The sequence below is a fragment of the Cucumis melo genome, chromosome 5, assembly GCF_025177605.1.
Source record: "Cucumis melo cultivar AY chromosome 5, USDA_Cmelo_AY_1.0, whole genome shotgun sequence".
Taxonomy (NCBI): Eukaryota; Viridiplantae; Streptophyta; class Magnoliopsida; order Cucurbitales; family Cucurbitaceae; genus Cucumis; species Cucumis melo.
Window position 1 is genome coordinate 25,482,100 of NC_066861.1, and position 17,184 is coordinate 25,499,283.

Here is a 17,184-nt window from a genome sequence, read left to right on the forward strand (position 1 = left end):
GGTATTTGGAAATAACGTTGAGGACGATTACTTGTGGACCTATCACTACTTTTTATTACTATTCTTTTCTTTCTTTTATTTATTTATTTGTTTGTTTGTTTTTAAGTGTAATAAATAAATTGGGTTATGCAAATTGATGATGCTAATATATAATCTATGTTGGTGTGAAGATCCATAATCCAACTATATTAATTAAATGCCAAATCATGGATTGATTGATTATTCAAATTATAGCAATAATTTTGGAATTTCTATAATCTGCCTCTCAATTTACTTTTTATTATAACTTCTTTTTTTGACATTTTATTAACTGCAAGGTGCTTTTTACACATTTATAAAAAAATTTATATCTTATTGTAAATCGATATTTTATTGAATATCTCAAACAGTCATTGTTTCGTTAAGATTTCGATCGTCACTATTTTGACGTATTAACATTTTATTTTACTTTCTCACCTTGTGTCAGATGTAATTTCATACAAATTTTTTACTTCTCATTTATGTGTTTTCTCTCCCTCTCAATTTGAGAGATTTGAGTTTTGGAGGAAAAAAAAGAACAAAATTAGTTTATGAATTTATTGATGAATATGTTGATTTTGTTTACGCGTTGGCATGAAGATTTTATAGAATGAAATAATATGATTTTTTAATTATTTATTAATTTAAGTAATAAGAATAATCTCTAACCTAATAATTCAAATATAATTGGTTTTTTCTTGTTGTATTTATATATATATATATATATATATATATATATATATATATATATATATATATATATATATATTCAAAAAAGAAAAAAGTAGTTAAGCAAATGGCATAGATTTTGATTTTTTGACTATTTAGAGTTGAAAATATTGGGTCAGATGTTTAGGTTTGAAATACAAATGTATTTTCATTAACTACTAAAATTAATTATAGAGACTAAATAGAAAACATTAAACTAAAATATTTAAATATATTGCATTAATATAGAATATAATAAAGCTAAAGGGGAAATTGTCATAAATGTCAAAAAGAAAAGAAAAATTAAACAATTGAATAATGTTTTGATTCTTTTCAAAAACTCCTAAACTACAACTTTTTATAAACCATATTACTTTTTATTATCGATAGATAACGGTAGACATTTATCTTTTTATAGATAGTTGTTGATCGGAGTGTATCACTTTCTACTAATAATGGATATCACCCAAATTCAACGGGTCGGAATCCAACTACATCACTTAGTACAATTTGACTATATTCTTGATATACCAAGAAAAAAAAAATCTATTACATTCTATTAATTGTGATTTTTTAAAGTTATAGAACTTTATCTTCGTCAGTTATAAATATAGATATAATTTTATCTTTATATATCAACGACAACAATTATACAATTATTCTTTTCCTTTTTTGCGGTGATTTAATACCATGGTTAATCTTCCAACAGTTGTCCCACCTGTTTAAAAAGATATATTAAAACAAAAAACCAGCAACAAAACTTTAAATAACATTATATAGCCTAACTATCTATAAGTAAGTGATAGATTCTAATAGCAATGTACATCTAGACAATGGCGCCATGCGTCGTCTAGGTATGATAAAACACTCTCACTTACTTATTTCTATCTCTATCGCTAAAAAATTCTTAAGTTATTATTCTTTATAATTCTGATTCACCTCCAATGAAAGGAAAAAAAAAGTTTAGTACTATAGTTGCGAGCTAACAAATTTAATCTCTGATCTCTCAAAATAAATATTGTATCAATAGCACTAAATAAAACACTAAACAATAAAAAAACATTTTAAAAAATAGTAAAATATTAAAACTATTTACGCAATATATAGCAAAATCCATTAAATTTTCTTTAAACCATTTAAATTTTGTACTATATTATATATATATATATATATATATATATATATATATATATATATTTGCTATTCATCTTTATTATTTAGAGAGCTAAAAAGATTTCTATTTTAAATATAAAAAGAACAATCTTTTATAAACAATAAAAGGAAAAAAAAAATCCCAAATGATTTTGGATTTTTTTTTTCTTTATCCAAATAACAAAAAGAAAGGAGGTGGAAAAAGAACATTATTGGAGTTTGGTGGTTTGTTTGTTTGTTTGTTTTTGAATTTAAGTAAACCTTAACTTTTCTTGAGGCTTCCATTCAAGTTTTATCTTAAATAATTAATTCTTTTAGTTCACAACTTAAATATTTAATATTTTCGGTTTTTTCACAAAAAAAAAAAAAAAAAGAAAAAAAGAAAAGAAAAAAAAAGTGCATTAAATAAAAATTAGGAAAAAGTTGAAATGTGTCAAATTTTGTATAGATTTTAGTTCTACTCATCCACAAATTAACACTAAAATCTTTGTCAAAAATTTTAAATTATGTAAAAAATTAGTTTCAATTGTATATTACTAAAATCATATTTAATATGGAAATTGATTAATAACGATAAAATTATTCAAAAGATTTACAAAATATAACAAAATTTTAAATTCTAGCGATGATGAATATATTTTATAAATATTTCAGGCTTCCAAACATTTAAAAATACTAATTTTAACGAATTTACATACTTTATAAAATTATAACTAAATTCAAATAGCAAATAATTAAAAGGATTACCATTTGGGCACCAAAAGATCAAAATCAACCAATTTATTACAAAGTTAAAAGAAAAATAAAATAAAGCGATGATATTTGAATATATGATATGAAAAATTTTCGCAAATAAATAAAATGTCAAAGACACGAATAATTTTTTATTAGTCTTTATCACTTAATAGACTTTATTACTTTTTATCGCTTTAGACGATAGACTTTGAAAATATTTGTTTTTCCATATTTAAAAAGCTTCCTATAAAGTAATTTATTTTTGTTAGGATTCCAACCTCCCAAACTTTAAATAGAAGATTATAGTGATTATCATTGATCTAAACTCACTTTAATTGATATATAATACGGTTCGATTTATACAAAATTTGTAATTTTAATTAATTGTTCATATTTTGGTACTTTACCTAATAGCAAAAATATTGTTAGAGTATATTGGTTTTAAGGAATTATATAGATTTGATGATTGGTTGAATGCATATGAAAATGGTTTCTTTTAAAAAAAGTTGTTTTATTTGGAGGGTTAAGATAGAAATGGACAGAAATGTTAGGTGATGGAGATTACATGGGAACATAAGATATTAATGAAAATGATGGGTCTTGAGGTTTTTGTTATTTTGGAGCCACGTGAGAACCAAACTCAATATCTATCCATTATGTATAAAATAGGGAACCCAGCTTGTGTCCAACAAATGACGACAACAACAACAAAACAACAATCATTTGATTTTTTTATCCTTTTGGATCCTTTGTGGCTTCATATTACTTTTTTTTTTTTTTTTCTTTCTTTCTTTTTTCTTTTTTACTTTTATTTTGATTTTAACATTTTTTGTTTTTCTATTTTTCAAATTAAGATTTGTGTTATTTCTTGATTGTAGAATAAAATTGAGCTATTTTTGTTTCTTAATACACACTCCATTACAAGTGGAAAATGGAAACGGTTCGGTTTCATTTCAAATTCGATTTGGATACTTTTAAAAAATTAGAAGAATAATTTGGGTTAGTTCGATTTTAAATTAAGAATTCAATTACGTATTCTATTTATATGAAAATCACTTTTCTTTGGAGGAATGAGAATGTTTTATTGTATTTTCTTTTTTTACAAGGTGTAATGTTAACGTATGAAAAAAGAATCTAAATTTATGTACGGTCTAAAACAAAATCAAGTTATTAAAAGTTTTCAAATCTTTTTTTTTTTCAAATTTTAGTTTGCTTTTTTTTAGACCATTTATAAAAAAAATAGATAAAGAAAAGGAAGAAATTTGAAAATAAATGGTATCTATGGACGTAACTAACTAAGAGGGATCTTTTGAAAAATATAACAAAGCAAAGTATTTACACTGAACAATTCCAAAAACAAAAAAAACCCATAGACCCACCGTGAAAAATACAAAAAAATGCCACCGTCAAGAGTGCATAATATACATGGTACACGATCGTTTAGATTTTGTCGTTTAAATATGACAACAATTTATTTTTTTAATTATATCGTTTAATTTGATTACGTTTAATTATTTTACAAATCTAAACAATTTTTTTCTTCAAAATTTGGTATACGATCGTTTAGATTTGATTAAACGATTTTTTTCTTAATTCTTTTACTACACAGATCGTTTATTTTTTTTACACGTTCGTTTAAATTTGTTTACATGATCGTTTAGTCATTTTTTTAATTCTTTTGTATACGATATTTTAAATTTGTTTACACGATGATTTATTTTTTTATACGATCGTTTACATTTTACTACTCCAATCTAAATGATTTTTTTCAATATTCTTTACACAATCTTTTAGATTTTGCTATTTTTTTTTACATATTCGTTTAGATTTAGTTATCCAATTTTAAACAACCTAAAAAAAGAGAAAAAGAAAAATGACGATGGAAAGAAAGAGATTGCAACGAAGAGGAAGACGATGAAAGAAATCGCAACGAAGAAAAGAAGAAAAAGCGAACTTGAAATATTTAAAAATTGGTTCATAAATAGTTTGATGTTTTATTACATTTATAAAAATTAATCTAATTAAAAAAACAAAATAGTTATTCAATAAAAACTTGTTAAGGGTTGAATTCGTGACTTACAAACAAAAATTGTAAAGTGTGAGCAATGAAATGAATGAATAAATAAATCCTACTCATTTAACCCACCAAACCAACAAGTAGCTGCAACATTATTTATTTACTTATTTAAACTAAAAATTGCTTGAAGTAAATAAATACAAATAAACATCAACTTTCCATCCAACTAATATAATAACCATTTTGAGATTGATGGATCCAAAATTACTAAATCAAAATCACCTGTCAGCTAAACATAAGCATTAAACTCACTTTCTTTTTGTCATTTTAACATTAAAATTCTATTACTTTTGAGTGATTAAAGGTGGACTTATTTTGAACATGTAGTAATTTGAACAATTCCAAAATCATATTCTAACATGCCCAACTGTTCTTTTTCCTTTCAATCCAAAAATGACTCTAACTAAGGTGATCTCTTCTCTCTTAACTTATTTTTAAATTGTGATGAAAGGTCCTAATTAAAATTGGCAAAATGCAAATGAATCAATCCAAAATATTTTATTGGAATGAAAACATGTAGGACCTGTGGTATTCAACTTCCGACTTCAAAGAAAGAAAGTAATACATACTTTAATTGAGCCATGTTTGGTCTAACATTTCTCCAATCTAAGGGATTGGTCTGTTTCACAAAATTAACCCATTTGATTTCCCTTTGCTTCCTGGTCTATTTCCATAGATGAAAAAGAAAACACACACACACACACACACACATATATATAAAGCTTTTAAACACAGCTACCTCAAATCTAAATACCCAATTTCCCAGTTAAAAGAGAAAATTGGATTTGTTTCCTTCTAAACTGGCTATTATGAACTTGTCATTAGAGGTATATCTCAAACTGATACCAATTTCTTCCATTAGAGATAAAAATTCTCACACTCACAAACAGATTTTCAAACCCACAAGCACTTCAAAATTCCTAAGCCTTACTAAACAAAATGCAGGGAAGACACGGTTCTCCAATAAGAGGGAGGGGTATATCAAAGAGATATGATCGAAGAGTTACTCCTCAACCCACCTGTGAAAGGGATAGGTTCGGTTCTTGTGGTCTGCTGAGGTGTGTGCTTTGTTATGAAATCATAAGAGTTTTTAAGAGTTTTTCATGTTTCTCTTCAGACTTCAATTTCCATGTATTTATGTAATTGTTCGTTACACAAACATTTTAGAGTAGTTGTTTAAAAATGAAAAAAAAAAAAAAAAAATCTCCAAAATGCAAAATTTATTCGGGATTTTATTTGGTTCAATCTACTAGTAGTAAGAACAATAGAAGAAGCAAAGAAAGATCAAACAGCAATCTCTATAGCGCATGTAATCATAGATGATATAATATCAGAAAACAACAAAAGCTTCATATTTTGCAGATTAGATTCAGTAATATAGATTTTTAAACTACAATCACAACAAAAGGATCAAACAGATGATTGAAAATGGTGGACTAACCTGTTTGTTTTCCTTTTCATTTCTTCATTGCTGCACATTTTGAACATACCATTTGTAAGTATCCACAAGCCCATCTTTGAGAGAGATCTTTGGATTCCAACCCAATTCAGCAAGCTTAGAACTGTCCATCAATTTCCTTGGAGTTCCATCAGGTTTTGATTTATCCCAAACAAGATCTCCTTCAAATCCCACCACTTCTTTCACCAATTCAGCCAGCTCCTTGATACTCACCTCCTTCCCACTTCCAACATTCAAATGCCCCAAATCACTGTATTCCTCCATGAGGAATACGACGGCGTCGGCCAAATCGTCGACGTGAAGAAATTCCCTCAAAGGGCTTCCACTTCCCCAAACCACCACTTCTTTTGCTCCTTTAACCTTTGCCTCATGAAATCTCCTCATCAATGCCGGCAATACGTGAGAATTTTCCGGGTGGAAATTGTCGTTTGGACCGTATAGATTAGTCGGCATTCCTGAAATTGCATCCCATTTGTATTGAATTCGATATGCTTGACACATTTTGATTCCGGCGATCTTCGCCACCGCGTACCACTCGTTCGTCGGCTCCAGAGGACCGGTTAGTAATGCATCTTCGGGAATCGGTTGTGGAGCGAATTTTGGATAAATACATGATGAACCGAGGAATAGTAGCTTCTCAACGCCATAGCGGTAGGCTGAATCGATGACATTAGTTTGGATTTGAAGGTTAATGGCGATGAAATCCGCTGGATAGGTGTTGTTGGCGTGAATTCCACCAACTTTCGCGGCGGCGAGGATAACGAATCGAGGTTTTTCATTAGCGAAGAACGATTCGACATCGGATTGGCGAGTTAGGTCAAGCTCAGAGTGAGAACGAAGAAGGAGATTCGTGAATCCAAGCTGCTGGAGTTTTCGAACAATGGCGGAACCGACGAGGCCACGGTGACCGGCGACGAAGATCTTCGCCGATTTATCGAAGAGAAACGAGGATCCCGATGAAGCTGCAAAAATCAAAGAGAAAAGAGAAATTTCAGAAAGGATTCAGAGATCTAAGAAACGCGAAACGCCACTGAATGTAGAGAGAGATAACCGTTGTCGGCGGCGCCGCCCATCGTCGGAAGTGGAAGGAGAGAATCGTCGGCAGCCGGCGATGAGGAGGAAGGAATGTGCGAGGGCGTATAGTAAACAATAGAGTCGCGGATTCGGTGTGGTTTTTATTGGAGGAGTTTATCATCAGACGATTGCGTTAGATGCAATCCTGGCCGTTGACTTTTAAATTTATTGAAGATTGTATTAAATCTTAAATTAATTATATTTTCAACTTTGATTGTTTCTTAAGTTTTATTTATTTAAATTTAATTACACATTTAAATCTGTTAGTACTAAAAAAAAGCTACAAATTTAAATCTTTAATCACACACAACAATTAATAAAAACAAGACAACTCTAGCAAAACTTCTGATTATTTGAAAATCTCACAAAAATCCATTTTCAAAATCTTAAATTAGACCTATTTTGGACAAAAATCGTTAAAGTTTTATTTCAAAAATATCTTAAAATAAAAGTTTTATAAATACTATTGAAATTAAAAAAAAAATTAAAGTAATTTCGGATTTAAATTTTCCACCAATTTTTTTACTAACTAAAATTTTAAGTGAAAACCATAGTTTTAAAATTATTTTATTATTAACACAAAATGATAGATCACAAACACAACCAAATCTCAATAATTATTGTTGTAATTAATATAAAGTCAATTATTGAAGTCTTAATTTGACACAAATTTTAATTTTCTTAGATACTATTATGGAAAAATTATAAAATAAATTTAAATTAGTAAATAAATATTTTATTATTTTCAAATAAGTAAACTTCTATTACTTTTATTATATTTGTGTTGTTTTCGTGTTTATTTTTTGTGATTCGTTGAATTTTTTACGATGTAATAGAAATATCGATTCATTCTTTCTCTATTTATATTGAACTAGTGAAAATGTGAAATTATCCATAGAAATATGTACACGATGTAAATTTAAACTATAGTTTTAACTTAATTTTTTAAAATTTATTTTGGATGCTAAGAAATTTAATGTAAATTTTAGATTAATGAGAGTATTTTTTTTTCTAAAACTATTTTAAGTCTAAGGATATTTATTAACTATATATTTTAAAAAATTTAAGGACATTTTTTAAACTTTTGAAAATTCGGAGTGTTTTTTATACAAAAAATTGACAGACATTTTTTATGATGTAGTGTATTTTATAAATATTTTAGAGACGAAAGTTAATTTTTGAAAACAAAAGAAAAAAAATCAATGGGATAGGTTTCAAATTTGGGCTTTCATTTTAGAAACATTCATAGAACTTAGACAACAAATATAGAACCCAATATTTAGAAAAAAATGTTTTATAACTCAAATTTTAGAAAACAAAAAATAGAAAATCAAATACCAAATAGTTATCGAACAAAATATACGAGTGTTTGAAGTTTTGATTGTTTATGTAGACGGACATTTGAAGTGAACTAATATACAATTTTAATTTAAAGGTAAAGAGAAAGCGATAGAAATTGAATTGAGTAAAAAAAGGGAAAAAGGGAATATCTATAATATGAAGAGTATAATCCTCATTTTCTTATATTTTGTTTTAAAAAGAAAGCAAAACTAGAAAGTTGAATACCCTCGATACAAATAGATTGTGCAACGATCTACCAGAGTCAGATTTTTCAACCAAACTGCTACTGAACATGCTATATGACTAGTTTACTTAATGTTCAAACCAATCTTAACCATTGATCGAAGAGTGTAAATAGGCTATTGATTCGTCAGTCAATCGATTTTATGCTTTAATTTATTTTTAAATATCGGTTTGGACTCTTCCCAAATCGAGCTCTTTCTTTACTTCAATCACTTGCTCTCAATTCATTTGACCTTTGGTCTAGTAGCTAGTTTTTTTTTTTTGTCTATCATGCTCACCCTTGGTTTCAAGCTACATCGGTGAAATTATTTTAATACAACAACTAAATGACAAGGATTAAACCTTAATCACGTCGTTTATCATTGAAAACTAAAAACAATTTAACACGTGGATAAAGTTAATATTTTAGGACAGGTAGTTCATGACTCAAACATCACATCAAAATAGTTATTTGAGTAGTTTATTCTACGAACAGTATTATTATTTGATTAGTGTTATGAAATTACATCGAAATTTATTAGTATCGTGCCTTAACCTATTTGAATGAAACCCATGAATTATAATTTTTATAATTAAGGAATCCCATGCAGCAGTATAGATATAGGAGGACTTCACATGCATGCATTATTATGTTTTTTTACAAAATAATCAATCAACCACAAAAAAATGATAATGCATAAAACTTCCTTACAAAGCAATCAAATTTCATTTCTCAAGGAAAAAGAAGTTGAAAAACTAACTAATTAAGAAGTAGCTGGAGTCTCTTCATCTTGACCACCTGCATGGTATTCATACGAACTGTATTTGGTAACATTATGGGCTATCAAAAGCCAAACATGAGTGATCAATTCACCACCTTGTCTGATGTGTTCCGAATGATATTCCATTTCACATTTACTTGCAGCATATCCCAACATCTCAAACCACATGCTGCCAATTAGCTTCCACTTGTCCTCATTGCTTAGTGTCAATAAGCAGTCTGCAAGCTCTTTTACATCCTTCATCAGATGCCAATTTCCTACAACTACTTTTTCTGCTTCTGATTCAATTGGTTCATGTGGCTCCCTAGCATGAAGGATGCTCTCTTTCTTTAAATTCAAAATATCATTGCAGATGTCCTCTTTCTTTAGACGTCCAGTTCTTGTGAACTTCCCAAGTTTCACACATGAATGATCAAATATAATATCTGCAGTTGTTGTTGATAGCACATGGGAACGAGTCACCACAAGATACATCATATAATCTGATAGACACATGATAGCTTCGGTTTTATTTCCTACACTATTATCACGATAACCTTCGATGTTATAGAAAATATTTGTTGTGATGTGCCATATGAAGATGCACTTATCAAAGGGTCTCTTTAATACTGTTGTTTCAATTGCTTTAATCAATTTGTTTTCGAATTTTGTTTTGTACCTATCGATTGTCCATTGGCCTCTGTTATCGAATTCTTCTTGTCCTTTGATCTCCTCAATCTCTCTCAGTTCTGTGACCAAAAATTCTCTCACTTCTGGATGGACGTCAATTCGATCCAAACTCAATTGCTTTCGGAGTTTCATATCCATCCCCCAATACCGGAGAATTTTGATTCTGCTGTAGTTCCGATGCTTGGTTTGCAAGCAGAAATCTAAAAGATTGAACTGCCCCATTGTGTTAGACCACCTTCTCCAAGTTGCCGACTGAGGAGCTAGAGACCGCAAGAAACCCCGAAGGATTGGGAAAGCTTCATGGTGCCTTACCATCTGTACTATAGCCCAATCTGTAAATGGCAGTCTCAAGATCTGATAAATCTCAATTATCAAAGCTGCTATCAACACAAAATGGATGAAGCCAATACTAATATTGTACACAAATGCATCCTTGAACAACACAGAAAATCCACATAGTGTGGCAATTACGCTAAGCAAACTTATGAAACGAAGAATTAAACCCTTACGAGTGTATACAACAGGTGCCTTAGTGTAGAGGGCATCATACATGAAACCCAATTCAACATCTGTAATTCTGAACACATCTTCATACCCACAATCTTTAATGTACAGTTTATCTTGATCACAATCAGTTGGAGGATAGTAAAGCCAATTTTCAAGATGAGGTTTTAGGCAGCAAAATCTATAGTAGGCCCTCAAGATCAAGTTTGCCTCTGGAAGTTCATTCTCTCCCTGTGGCAATTTGTTAAACAAATTAGCTACTTCGTGATATTTGAAGAAATCAGCAATTGTGAAGCCAAAGTTGCCATTAAGTGCTGATTTCAGAGCCCATGAAGTCTCACCATACTTGATTATTCCAGCCAAAGACATCGGCAAGTAAAGAAACGATGTTTTGGAATCTGTCCATGACCTTACTAGAATGTAAAACATAATTCCCACTTGGATTACCATACTGAAAACTTGCCTCACTCCAAGTTGGTTGTCTTCAATTGAGTAGGCCGTGATTGTATCTGGATTTCCTATTTGCATGAACATTAGTGGTGCCAACAACGCCTGGACTTGTGTGTGCGTATTGCGCTGTTCACGCCCTATATCAATTGTTGTGAGCTTTCCCAGAACAACAGTTGCAATTTTAGCAGCTAATAAGTAGGAAAACCAAACAATTAAGCTCAGCCTATTTCCTGGTGTGTGCCTTCTACGACTTCCATTGAAAGTTAGGATCACTTGGAACACAAAGTTTGCCAATACTAGCAACTCAATGCCCCAGTAACCCCATATGAAACTGATATGTTCTGGTACAATGAGGTCAAATAATTCAGAAAACATATTGCCTTCTGTCCCTTTATAATCCCTTTAATAGAAAGAAGTTAAGAATACTTGAAAACTTCTAGAGTATAGAACAAATTTCCATTGTTATTTTTGAATCATTTCCTTCCTTCCTGCATCACAGCCCTAAAGAAAAAGAATATAAAAAATTTGAACAAAACTTATACCATGGAAAATCAATATTAATTGGCGAAGAAATAACATTGGAGTGTTTGAACACAAAACTTTCTAGACCATCTATTTTCCACATGGAGCATGTATACACAAAGAAATAAAAGAAAAAGCTAAAAAATCAGCCTAAGATTTGCTAATTACAGTTCATATATACAGATATGGTAACACTGGTTATAAAACCATAGAAGGTGGGAAAATATAATTTGCATGCTAAGAAAGAAGAAAGAACCTAGAATTGAAAGTCATACCAAAAGAGATAGCTTGTGGAGGCTTGAAAAAGGAAAAAGCTCAACCTCTAAAACCAGAAAAAACGATTACAAATTAAAACAGTTCGAAGAAGCTGAGGAATTTAAAAAGTTACATCACATAAATAACATGAAAGGAGCAATCATCTCGTTCTCTCCGACATATGCTTGGACTGCAAGCCAAACTTGACCTTTAAGAAGAATAAGAATTACTTACCTTGGAGATAACTTTTGGCACCTTATTAGCTTACTATAGCTTGCAGATCAGCATAGGCAACAGGCCTGTGGCCAGAAACCCACTTGGAATCCTTGGGAAACTGGAGCATAATATTATTATTTTTGCACTTACTTTTTCGTTCTCGTTATCTTTAGAAAAGTTGATGAACCGTTGCAAGCAAAATGGCATGGCTTGGATGGAACTAATACAGAGCAAACTCAACGGTTGTTTGTAGTATTTTTCATGGAGCTTGGACCTATAATAAGATCTATAGAAAAAATAGGTAGTAAAAAATTTTAGAACCTTAAGGGTGATTGGCCTACCAAGAGGAATTCTATCTTTCATTTTTCTATTTTGTCCGCTTTTTTTTTAAGAACTCCATGTTACAATTTGCAACCAAAACATAAACTTTTTACTCCATAATTCATAACTCAAAGCAGCAATCCAAACATCCCTTAATGGATTAGTACTGTTTCCTTTTTATAATGTTCCAATCTATCACAACTTAAGTATTCTACATGTTTAGTTTCTAAAATAAGCAATTTCAATGTTGGGATTACAGAGTATATTTCCATTGGCATAGCTTTTAGAATAAGATCAGTCTCATTGAAGTGATGCAGTTGAAAACTGTCAAAGCCTTTGCTTTACAGATTTCAAGATTCTTAGCCTTGTACTCATATGTAGCTTCTTCAAAACTGTACAGAATAAAGGGTAAAAGTCATTGCTTGTCGTTAACCAATTGCTTAAATGTTGAATACATAGGACGAAGAAATCAAGAAACACCTCGTTCTCTGATTAAAGTACCCTTCGCTAGCATCTTATCTATATGATAATTACAGATTATGGTAATTAAGTGTGTGTGATCATAATGAATAAATGATTTGCTTGATTATTATTGAGAATCTCTCTTTCCTTGTGTTAGTTGTTTTAAATTTACCTTTTTAATATGTTTGATTCAAAATGCTGGTAGAAAACGAAGTTTGACCTCTTAGATATCATGAGTAAACCTTTGTTTTTGTATCTTTTTCTTTGATTTAGCTTTGCAAAATGTTTATAAGTCAACAAATTGAAGTGATTTATATTGATTTATCAAAGTCTAAGATAATTTAATTTTCAAATTTGTTGATGCCATACTAACGGTTTGTGATTCTCAAGTAGTAAAAAAAGAAGACATGATATCAATAATTAACTACTAGATAATTTAGTCAATGACAACCACTCAAATGTTATAGGATAAAACGGGTTGTTTTATGAGATTAGTTGAAGTATATATAAGCTTGACACTTATGTGTATATATATAAAGAATGTTTGAGATTCTCTTTTTATTTATTAGTCGGTTTAGTTTTGAAATCGTTGTTAAATTTTTAATATTTTTTTTAGAAACATATATAATAGGAAGAGGAATGTGTGAATTATAAAATTAAAGAAAAAGAAAGAGAATATTATAAAATTATTGGAATTATTATAATGAAAAGTTAAAAAGTGTGATTACTAATAAAATTCAAACTTAAGAACACATAATTTAATCCATTTGCAATTATTATAATGAAAAGCTAAAAGTGTATGTACTAAATTCAAACTTTAAGAACATATATATAATTTAATCCATCAATTCTTTCCTTTCTTGTGGATGTTTTTTTTTTTTTTATTTTGTCTTTTCCATGTGAACTTCTAATTTATTATTTTCCCTAGGCCCTTTCTTGATATACATTATGTTGTGTTATAAAGTCTAGTATTTTATTGTATTTTATTTTTGGAAAAGTATAATTAAATAGCAAAAAAGGGTAAAAGAATGTATTCCTACCTTCAATGAAATGAAAGAGAATATTTATGATGATCTTTCGTAGACCAAACAAAAATAAAAACTATTTTCGAATATAGATAAATAAATCAAAATATTTACAAAATACAACAATTTATATTTACGATGGATCATGATAGAAGAAAATAGACAACTATTTGTGTCATATAACAATCTATTATTGCCTATCATAGATAGAATATGATATTTTGTTATATTTATAAATATTTCTTTTTATAAATTTCATCATATAAAATAATTTTTTTTTAAAAAAAAGCAACTTGTGTTTTGTAATAATTTTCTTTTGAAAAACAATAACAGCAAAATTAATAGTTACGCTCAAAATATACCAAATTCAACTAATATATGTGTTAACGATCAAGAGATTTGTAGTATAAATTATCCACTTTTGTTGCGTTACAAAGAAATATGATTTGTTTTTGTATGATGATGATGCAATTAATTATAATAAAGTGTGGTATTTAAGAGAATATATGAGAGGGCATAAAATTGACCCCACGACGAAGTCTTGACTCAATATAAATGAGGAAAATTGATATATCGATGTTATATTTTAGAGTAATAGTAACAAAAACGATAATGGTGATTATAACTATACCGATATCAATAACGATGAGATGTAATTCTCAAACATTAATCAAATGATACTCGTCCACAAAATCACATTATTTCATTACAGATTATCAGTTCAAACTGTGTTATCGTTGATTCGTTGGTCACCTGTGATAATGATTTTGATCGGTTCCTTATGTGGACCAATCAGCAGTGAGGTCCCTCCTTATGAAATCAGATGACGTTCGGATCTGATTGCTTCTCACAATGAAACGTGTCAATCGAGGGCCCACGTGTCTATCTCTAAATAGGGAGCTTGTGGGTCCTGTATATTATCCAATAATCCCGTATCTGTCTGCCAACTCACCCTTGTTCTACTAAGTTCCCAAAATGACAGAATTACCCCTTACTAAGATTTTTATTTTATTTTTCTTACTTTTGTTGTTACTTATAAGACAAAGATTTTGGAGTTTTTAAGTGCATATTAGTGAAGGTTAATTTCAAGAGTATTGTCGGGAACAAGAAAAATTGACAAAATATTTATAAAATATATTAAAATTTTAGATATATTTAATAATAAGTATCGATAGACGCTGATTTATTTTTCAGTAATAATGATAGACAATGATTAAATTTTGTCCGTTCTTATTATTAATAGAATACAAAATTTTGCTATATTTGTAAATATTTTAATTAACTTATTATATTTAAAAATGTTTCTTAATTTTATGATTGAGTCTTAAAATATAATAATTGCACATTTTTATTAAGATAATTGACAATTAAAATACTGTTATTTTAATTTTTTTTATTTATCGTGTTTATTATTCCAAACTGAAATAATTTACATTTTTGTTTGGTAACTAATTTTCTCTTTGTCTTTTAAAGACATAATGTGTTTTTTAAGGTTTTTTTTTATTTTCAGAAAAAGTGAATTAGTTACCGAACACACTTATTTTTTAAAAATTAACTTTAAAAAACAAACAAATTATCAAACACGTCCTTAGTTTTTTTTTAGTTTTAAGTTTGGTTTCAATTTATTTTATAAGGTTTAAGAGTTTCGCTTCAATTTTACCTCATCTTTTCAATATTTTAGAATTTAACCTCAAATTTTCATTAAATAATCATTTTCAATGTTTGATGTCATCTTAAATAATATAAAAAATTTATGGAGTAAAATTCTAAATCTAATTTAAAAAAGTTAAAACATATAGAAATATGATTAACTATTATTATACTAATGATTTAAGATTTATTAACACATTAACACTAAAGACAAAAAGATGGTGTTCTCGAAAGTTTGAACTACAAGTATAAAATCAAGTATTTTATACTTGAGCCTCGGAGATTAAATTGATACCAAATTCAAAATTTAAGGATTAAATGCATAACATTTTAAAGTTTAAAGAATAAATAAAAATTAGATCAAATTAACTTTTCCTCTCGTCTATTTAGTAAGATTATACTCTTTCCTAAGTCTTGTTTTTCTAAAAAGTAATTCTTTTTATAAAATTTGAAGTAACTCGATGGAAGATTTTTATAGATAATATTGATAGAGTGAAAATCTAAAATAATAGTAACTATTTCATTCAATAGTTTTTCTGAGTTTTTTTTAAAAACATTTTTGCCTATTCGATCAATCTCATCCTATAATAATAAATATAAATTGGGAATTCTACATTGAAAATAGCTTAAAAAAATACCAAATTCACTTCATGGGTATTAATATGTTTACACTATTAAGAAGTTATAGTGTAAACTTAATTACATACCCTATTAATGGCCATTTGAAGTTATGAGAATGTTGTTGTTGGCTTTTTTATACTTAATCTCAAATCCATTAATTTTAATTAATTAATCGATTTATGTTTAGATGATAACAAAATTTAAATTAATTTATTAACAATTTGAGTTGATAAGTCTATAGCGTAGAGCTTGAAATAATAGTTTCAAAATAAACTTAACTGAAAAAAAAAATATCCGAAGTCATTGTAGAATTTCTCTCTTCAAGGTGGACCAATTGGAATGTGCCACTTGGAGAATCGGAATACTAATACATGATGTTTTTTTTTTAAAAAATAGTGGATTTGTTTTAATTGTTCGGTTTAAAAGAAATTATTATATATATATATATATATTGGTATCTATGACTAATTGTATTTAAATGTCTACCATTTAATTTTCTTTTATAAGATCCAAAGAACCAAATTGATTTTATATTTCAATATCTCCTCTCTTTAAATGCATCTTCTTCTCCAAATTAATACACATTTGTAACAACAATTACATATTATTTTCAATCTTCTGCAACTTAAAAAACTTCCATTGTTATTCCATCAAAACTCTTAATTATTATTGTTTTCATCTAATTTTTGAGAGAGTTATATTGTATTGTGAGGATCGGTTCATTATGCTTTAAATTTGTAAATCTACTCTTTGAGAGAGTTTTTATTGTATTGTTCTTCATTTCCAAATCCATCGCTAAAGGTTGCTCTTAATCTTTCAAAAGAGTCGTTCACAACGGTTTGATCATGATCCGTGAAAATGATTGAGTTTGCTCTTGAACTCGTAAAAAGAGCAGTGTAATGGTTGTTTTTAATCCGTAGA

The 17,184-nt window shown here is 28.6% G+C and overlaps 2 protein-coding genes across 5 annotated transcripts; both read right to left on the minus strand.

Annotated features, from left to right (window-relative positions):
• Window positions 1-1,254: 1,254 nt before the first annotated feature.
• Window positions 1,255-7,361, minus strand: LOC103493500 (putative GDP-L-fucose synthase 2). Of its 2 annotated transcripts, XM_017047063.2 has the most exons (3): window positions 7,201-7,361; window positions 6,132-7,111; window positions 1,255-1,444 (listed from the first exon to the last, which is right to left on the minus strand). In XM_017047063.2, exons 1-2 carry the CDS (start codon window positions 7,220-7,222, stop codon window positions 6,156-6,158), a joined length of 978 nt encoding a protein of 325 aa, XP_016902552.1. In that variant the 5' UTR covers window positions 7,223-7,361; the 3' UTR covers window positions 1,255-1,444; window positions 6,132-6,155. The 2 variants fall into 2 exon arrangements, with proteins under 2 accessions (XP_016902552.1, XP_008452484.1); XM_008454262.3 differs by lacking the exon at window positions 1,255-1,444 and having other exon boundaries at window positions 6,019-7,111.
• A 2,047-nt stretch (window positions 7,362-9,408) lies between these two features.
• On the minus strand, window positions 9,409-12,625 carry LOC103493508 (uncharacterized). 3 transcript variants are annotated; one of them, XM_051084625.1, is made up of 3 exons: window positions 12,203-12,625; window positions 11,989-12,035; window positions 9,409-11,692 (listed from the first exon to the last, which is right to left on the minus strand). In XM_051084625.1, the coding sequence occupies exon 3, from the start codon at window positions 11,564-11,566 to the stop codon at window positions 9,551-9,553; it is 2,016 nt and encodes a 671-aa protein (XP_050940582.1). In that variant the 5' UTR covers window positions 11,567-11,692; window positions 11,989-12,035; window positions 12,203-12,625; the 3' UTR covers window positions 9,409-9,550. The 3 variants fall into 3 exon arrangements, with proteins under 3 accessions (XP_050940582.1, XP_016901302.1, XP_008452495.1); XM_017045813.2 differs by lacking the exon at window positions 11,989-12,035; XM_008454273.3 differs by having other exon boundaries at window positions 11,989-12,625.
• Between the last annotated feature and the right edge of the window lie 4,559 nt (window positions 12,626-17,184).